The 7426-nt window shown below is 37.1% G+C and overlaps 1 protein-coding gene across 2 annotated transcripts; it reads right to left on the bottom strand.

The window, feature by feature from the left end:
- Nucleotides 1-713: 713 nt before the first annotated feature.
- LOC136827747 (death-associated inhibitor of apoptosis 1-like) lies at nt 714-7210 on the bottom strand. Of its 2 annotated transcripts, none has more exons than XM_067085217.1 (5): nt 7073-7210; nt 2549-3040; nt 1758-2143; nt 1512-1663; nt 714-869 (listed from the first exon to the last, which is right to left on the bottom strand). In XM_067085217.1, exons 2-5 carry the CDS (start codon nt 3036-3038, stop codon nt 839-841), a joined length of 1059 nt encoding a protein of 352 aa, XP_066941318.1. In that variant the 5' UTR covers nt 3039-3040; nt 7073-7210; the 3' UTR covers nt 714-838. The 2 variants fall into 2 exon arrangements, with proteins under 2 accessions (XP_066941318.1, XP_066941311.1); XM_067085210.1 differs by having other exon boundaries at nt 714-866; nt 7073-7209.
- Nucleotides 7211-7426: the final 216 nt, after the last annotated feature.

Below are 7426 nucleotides of genomic sequence, written 5' to 3'. Positions count from 1 at the left end.
AAAGGTTTACACAACTACCCGTTGCTTATTGTGTAAGGTAACTAGCTAGTCATTTAGTGAAAACCACAACTGTGGGGTAAAATCTCAGGAAACTGAAATTGCCTCATAACTGTTCAAAGAAAGCAATTCACATTGTCCACCATTAGCCCTCCTGGACTGAAAAAAGCAAAAGATTGGGTGATTTGCCTTCCAGCAGTGATATAAATTTGAACTGATCAAAGTCTCTTGATTGGATCACCTGCCAATTCAAAGTGGATAAAAAATACCCTTTCCTTCCATTTAGTTCCATGAGACTTGTGCAACCAATACAAGAGTATGTAATTCATATATTACATTAGCCACGGAAATTTAAAATGGTGGTCTACGTAATATCAATGCATGGTGCCTAGACATTTAAGTCTTTGCAAAGGAACTGCATATCAAAGAAATTCCTTCAAAAACAGCAGCTTTCAAAATACAAAATAATTAACTTTTTAACATGGCTGATACAAAAAAAATTTCCAAACATGGCTGAAAAAAAATTTGCAACACATTGAAAACATGGATCTCAAGAGTTATTTCAAGACCCTACAATGCAAAGTACAGGTATTTGAAGCCTAAGATTAGGGTTTGTTTTACTTGAAGGAGAGACTTTTGGATTAGAGTGCCAGCCATTTGTTAATAGGCCTATGATAGACAAGTTCTACAGTTGGGCGAAAATTCATACTTATAAAAATGATTAATTCAACATTTATTCACAACCATTAACATCTCGGAAAAAAATTTAAACATGGGATAAACTATACCATTTCAGGGCATTACAATTGCAGAACCACCATGATGGACAATTATTACATCTTCACTTGGTTCCTTTACGGGCAGCACGGCTTCTGAAACAAAAGTTTTGACTGAATATTTTCGAGGTCTTACTAGATCCTAGAAAACTAAACAATTAATGACGTGCATCTCTTCTCATGAAATACTCCTTTAACCACTAAGCTACTGAAACGAAACAAATATAAATGTATTTTTGGGCGTCTAATATTGTTAAATTTCAAAGGAGATCAAATCTCAGAAGGGCTAGCCTTGTAGAGGGGTAGTGCCGTCAGAGCACCTTATGTGGCACCCTGTAGTCACTAAGGTTCTTTGGTGTGCCTTCGTCCCCTAGCTGCAACCCCTTTTGTTCCTTTTACTGTACCTCCTTTCATATTCTCTTTCTTCCATCTTAATCTCCACCCTCTAACAATTGATTCCTAGTGCAACTAGGTGGTTTTCCTCCTGTTACGCCTTTCAAACCTTTTACTGTTAATTTCCACTTCAGTGCAATGACCTCATAGGTCCCAGTGCTTGGCCTTTGGCCTAAATTCTACATTCAATTCAATTCAGAAGGGTTAGCTGGCTAAGGTTTAATTCCACAAGCAATTAATTATTTTGTGAACAATAATGTGCAAGTTTGGTTCCTATGAATTTGATTTTTCAACAACAGTGCACTGGAGATAATTATAAAAAAAACTAAAATAAATTTCACATACTTTTTGTCCTCTGGCAAGTCTAGAGAATCCAGGTAATCTCCTATCTTATCTGTAAAAATCCTCCAGTTCTTAAAAGGAAATCCACATTCTTCAACCCTCAGCTTCATGACCGTTGCTATAAGATCCCTGTCCATCTTCATGCCAAAGATTTTCTGGAAAAGAAAAAAAAATTAAATTCTTAGCTACAAAAGTTTAGTTTTCTCTCAGCTACTCAGAAATGACAATGTCAACAGGCGACTGACAAACCTTGCAAACAGGAAGCGCCAACAAAAGTTCAGCTTCCTCCTCTGATAACTGGACAGGCCGGTCTGGGGCCAGCGGTGGTGGATTTTCTGCAGCTATTTTAGCTACAGTTTCTTCACCTAGTTTCTCCTTGATGAAAGGGCAAAAAGAATAAAATCTTGCATGATCGTGAAGAGGATTGTCCCCCGACCTCCATGCAAAAAGACCACCACCACAATTGAAGCACTGAACCCAGTCCACTAAATCTATGGAGAAAAATCCAGCTTCTGCCATAGCGTCTGGAGTAATGTCAATTTCCTTAGGCCAACTCTTGAAGGATTCCTTGCGAGAAGACAGGCTACTATACGATGGGAAAGCAGGCCTCTTCACCTCCAGTACTTTAATAGCTTCTGTGCAAAGGTAAGAAAATGTGGTGTATGTGGGACAGCTTACTAAATTTCAAAGTTTTTTCCCAGTTAGTGTCATAGTTATGGCATTGTAAGATATCAAATCAACCAAAATAATTTTGCAAATTAATTTTTTTTTAACAATTACGTCTTCCTACAGTCTTACTATCCTAAATGCAAAATGCTTCAATCAGAAGATTATCTTTAACCTGTGATCTAGTCTGTCAGTTTCACAGACATTAAAACTTGACCAACATGAAGTGGTACACCTATCACTTCAAAACTGGCAGCATTAATTTTTATTTCAAGAGGTATACCCATGATATTTCAGCTACAAATCTATTTAATTATAACTTACTGTTGATATGAACATGTCAAAATATAACTGTCAAATACGTAGTTACTCACCTGTGCGCAAGATGTTTCCTGGAGGTTTGGGCAAGGTACGAGATATAAGGAAATCATAATAACTATTGATAAATTTAAAAGCTTCGACCTTTTTCTCTTCCTCGGCCGAATCTTTGGCTGGGGCACCCTGTTTCTCAATTCCACGTGTCCATTCTTCAAACAACTGATCACCAAGTTTGCATTTGTCGTCCATTATGGGAACATTCCCATGTAAGTGGGGTTCATCCATGAAAAAGCAATCGGGGGAATGCTTTTTGTGCTCTTCCCACGGTATGTCGCCTTCTTCCCACTTCCCCACAAATATCATGCAACTGAAGCACCTGGTGTGGTCTTCTTCCCTCTGAGAATAAAGCATACAAGCCGATAAATCTCTCGGCTTTATGAAATCCACTTTCCAATCTACAAAGGTGGCTAGGCGCACCTTCTCCATCGTCAGACATTGGGGGATGAAAAAACGTCTCTCCACCCTGTCATCTTTCGCCTTTTCCATTTCTGAAAATGGTTATTGTAATGATTAACATGTCTGAGGGGGTTTAAATAGAAATTAATTTACGAGCTTAAGTCTATTTCAACCTCTATTTCTTACATAAATTTTTGCTAATTTAAAGGGTAAGTGTACACACTTCGAAGATAATGCATGGTACAGTTTTCATAACTAACCTAAGCATTCCAGCCAGTTTAAATTTAAAATTCTTCCCCCACTGTTAAACAGATTTTACCGTCATCTCCATCAAATACCATCAAGTGTCGATAAAATGTATTAAGACGCCTAGCGCTAGAAATACAAGGTAACCAATTCTGCCAAGTTGTAGGTCTGACAAGATCAGCATATATGGAAGATTCTGCTCTCTAAAGATAAATAAGTTTTAGTAGTACCATAGGATAAAATAACTTTTAAACTTCAATACATCACTGTAAATATAATTTCTGTCGATCTATTTGAACACCATATGCTCTAAAATTGCACTACTTTAAAGGATGAAACCAGACGTTTATTTAGGCAACAATTATGGAAACTGTCGCATTGGGAGCCGAATAACAATCTTCCCCGCCCAGTCATCGTTTACATTCCTTGGTCTGTTGTAAATGATTTTTAATCATTGTGGCAAGTTCCCTTTTCCTAATATGTACACAAGTAATGTTAGAAAATGCTGCCTATTTTTCCTATATATATCTGTCGTAACCAAAATTGACTTTTGAAAAAAATACGTGGCCGTGGCGAATGTTCTCTAGTTATAATTGCTTAACGACCTAGGGAAACTTCAGCTTTCAATAGCATATTCGATAATTTGTCGACTTAATTATATCAAGTTTTTAGTTTCCATTGTGATTTTTTTCCCAATTGATGATTGCAGCATTATGATTACTGCCTGCCGAGAAATCCATCTTGCAGAATCAACACATTTTTAGAGCCTACACGAAATTTGCCAGAAAGCGAGTTTAAATAATTTCCCAGTGTTACTATATCCTTCTAGCTTCCAGTTTTCAATATTCATACAAGGGGCTTTAGGGGAAGGTCACAGGCTTGGCAACGCACTTTTAAGAGCACATTGGTAAAACAAATGGGCCTTTGGAGTTAAAAGTAAAAGCCTGTTTAAGTAAATTAACTATGCGATTTTAAGGCCAAAATAATCATTTGTGAGCTGGACTCTTCATAAAGGAATTTTGAGGACATATTTCTGCATAAAATATTCAAGTGAAAGAGGAGGTAATCTACAGTGAGGTATTCTACGCAAAACATCTTGCTCTAAATATTGTGTTGCGGTAAAATATAGATATAAAAAAACCGATGAGTCTATAGGTAATGAGCACCAAGAATGTAGTTAGACGCGAGTTAACTTAAGTCGCTGACAGATGTTTGATCTGAGGGCACTAGCAAATCCAGGGGTGGGGGCTCTTGGGCACGTGGCCCCCTTACAAAATAATGACAAAATATGGCCCCCCATGAAAAATAATGACAAAATATGGCCCCCCATGAAAAATAATGACAAAATATGGCCCCCATGAAAAATAATGACAAAATATGGCCCCCCATGAAAAATAATGACAAAATATGGCCCCCATGAAAAATAATGACAAAATATGGCCCCCATGAAAAAATAATGACAAAATATGGCCCCCTTGAAAAATAATGACAAAATATTAAAAAATGACAAAATATGAAAATAATGGCAAAATAACGTTGAATTTTGATAAATGGGGGGAAAAAATCTATTAGATACAAAATTGAGAAAAATAATAATCTTATGATAACAATGGAGATATTATATATATAAAGGTGTATAATATGAAAATTGGTGACACCCCCCAACCGATGACATTTTTTTGGATCCGCTAGTGCCTGAGGCGAAAGAGCTTAGAACATTGAAGTTTTCAACCAAAATTAAAATACAATGTACAGAGTGAAGAACTTACTCCAAAATATCCATACTAAGAATGAACATTGTATTAACAGAAAATATTGAGAGCATGATAATGTTGATAGGCCAAGTGCAGGGGTGGGGATACATTACAATGATATTAGTCCGATTATAAGAGAATTCATAAAAACCATGGCAAGCTAAAACTAGAGTTGGGGAGAGATAAGAGATGTGTTTCTATTGTCAAGGTAAGATCACAGATCAGAAAGGCTCAGCCAACACGAGACTTAAGACGGGAATTTACTCACATGACTAGGAGTCATGCAGTGACAGAATTGTAGAACTTTTTAACTAAATAGACCATGGATAAACTGAGTGGTTGCAAATAAAGTATGGTTTCATATATATATATATATATATATAAAATGGATTAGGCCCATGACATTGTAAAATGCACGGGTGATCTGAAGAGTTTGGAGGATTTTCGAGCCTCTACGTGCCGGATACTATATGAATTATGAAATAAATGAGCATGTTAGAAAGGCTACGAAGTAATACTACTCTTTGAACAATCGTTTAAGAACAAAACTACTGAAATGTGAACTTTAAAAAAATGATCGATAATGCCAAAATCTAAAATCACCGAAAACAGACGTGTCGGACAAAGTGCAGAAGATACGCCCGTAAGGACTGCTCCCTCAGTCGCGGCCTGCTTAAAATCAAATGACATTTCAACAGTGTTGCACCCTAACCTAACCTACCCTTGAAGCCCTCTTTGAAAAACCTCCCCAAGTGGCAGCGTGCATAGCAGAACATGTAAGGAACAATTCCATTATTACAGACACCCTGTTGGAAGTAGCACTTTTAAAATTGTGGCACACTGTATTCAATTTAAAGAGGTAATGTTTAACTTTAATACCACTAGTCAATGGCGCTTCAAGCTGCACCAAAGTTTCTTTAATATGCCTAATACGAACATGCTATAAAAACCCTCGCAAACTTACTATTACCACGAAATCTCACGGCTTTTATGTATATTTTAACAATCACTTCCAGGAGGTTGGTATCAAACACTGCTCATGGTAGTACCAGTTACTATTCAAAGATAAATCCTATTTATATGGAACACCCCTACCGGGACCACCGACTTATAAATTCAAGCTTCCTAAGAATACGAAGTCCATTTGTAAGAAACTCCAGAAGATACGAACTACAGAGATATGCATAAGAACAAGGTGAACTGTTTAAGGGTAGTAATGCATGACTACTATAAATTGAAAAGTTCTACCTGTACTACATCAAGGAAATTGAATATTGGTGCCGTTCAGTAAATTTGCGTTCTCTCAGCTGGAGGAAAAAATATCACGTGGGCAATTCAGAAACATAACGACCTAAAGGTGTGAAAATAAAAAAAAAAATAACGAAAATTAAAGATAACTAATCTCAGTTATAACATGGATGATTATACATAACCCCATGAACTGAAATATAGGGCCCACTAGATGGGCAAAATGAGGTCCGACTTTGGTAAACCTATCAACCTGCAAAAATGGTCTGCCACACAGTATCATTGTCTGGGGCTATTTGCACTTGGGACCCCAACATGATACAAAAGCCCTCAATTCGGAAAGAAGCATGAAGCCAATCACGCAGTCCCCTAACTCAAAGTTGCATCACATACTGGAACAATATACAGCATACCTGAGGCTGTATGCTACCATGGGATAACCTTAAAATGGAAAACCGTCAACAACCTCCACATGCATTTAAAATAATCTATAAACGAAATGAGCTGTATAAACTAATTGTTTAACCCTGAAGACTACAACCGGCTCCCCTCTAGTTCGGCAACTACCATTTACGTGTTAAGCAAATGTTTACTGTTTCACTTCTTAACCACAGATTTGACGGTGAAAACTATTACGTCACGGCACCTAAAATTATGAGAGGACTCCATAGCGAGTCAATGATCGCTTAAGGTGCAATGACGACCTTTTATTGCATCAGAAATGAGGTACAGCAAGTTAGTTCAATAGCTTGCTATACAACACTATACTTATCTGGAAGCCGTTCTATTCTATGGAGCTCTTACATAGTTTATCAATTTCATTCACATACCGTACTCCCTATACACTATAACACAATCACCGAGTTGCATACGTACCTACGTACACACAGATGACACAATCTCCTGAATAAAAATAACAACTCTAAAGCCAGTAGATTTTTCCAACTGAGCAGCTCACCATATTACCATCGACTAACAGTACACGAAACTGAACTCTCGAGATTTTGGGTTCCCAACGGGGCCGCAAGGTTCACAGAGACGGTAACCAAAATTAACTGCTTGTTAGGCTAAACTATGCCTATTATTTATTATTATTATTTTCTAGCGAATCTCAAAGATTGAACGCCAGGTTTGTCCAGTGAACATATAACCAAGATTTACGATTGTGCGAGTTCTTAACAAAGTACATATGTGACTTTTCATATTTATTCCAGAATTGATAAAATTATC

The sequence above is a fragment of the Macrobrachium rosenbergii genome, chromosome 3, assembly GCF_040412425.1.
Source record: "Macrobrachium rosenbergii isolate ZJJX-2024 chromosome 3, ASM4041242v1, whole genome shotgun sequence".
Classification (NCBI taxonomy): Eukaryota; Metazoa; Arthropoda; class Malacostraca; order Decapoda; family Palaemonidae; genus Macrobrachium; species Macrobrachium rosenbergii.
Note: the sequence above shows the minus strand (reverse complement) of the source record. Positions and strands in the feature narration are given on the sequence as shown.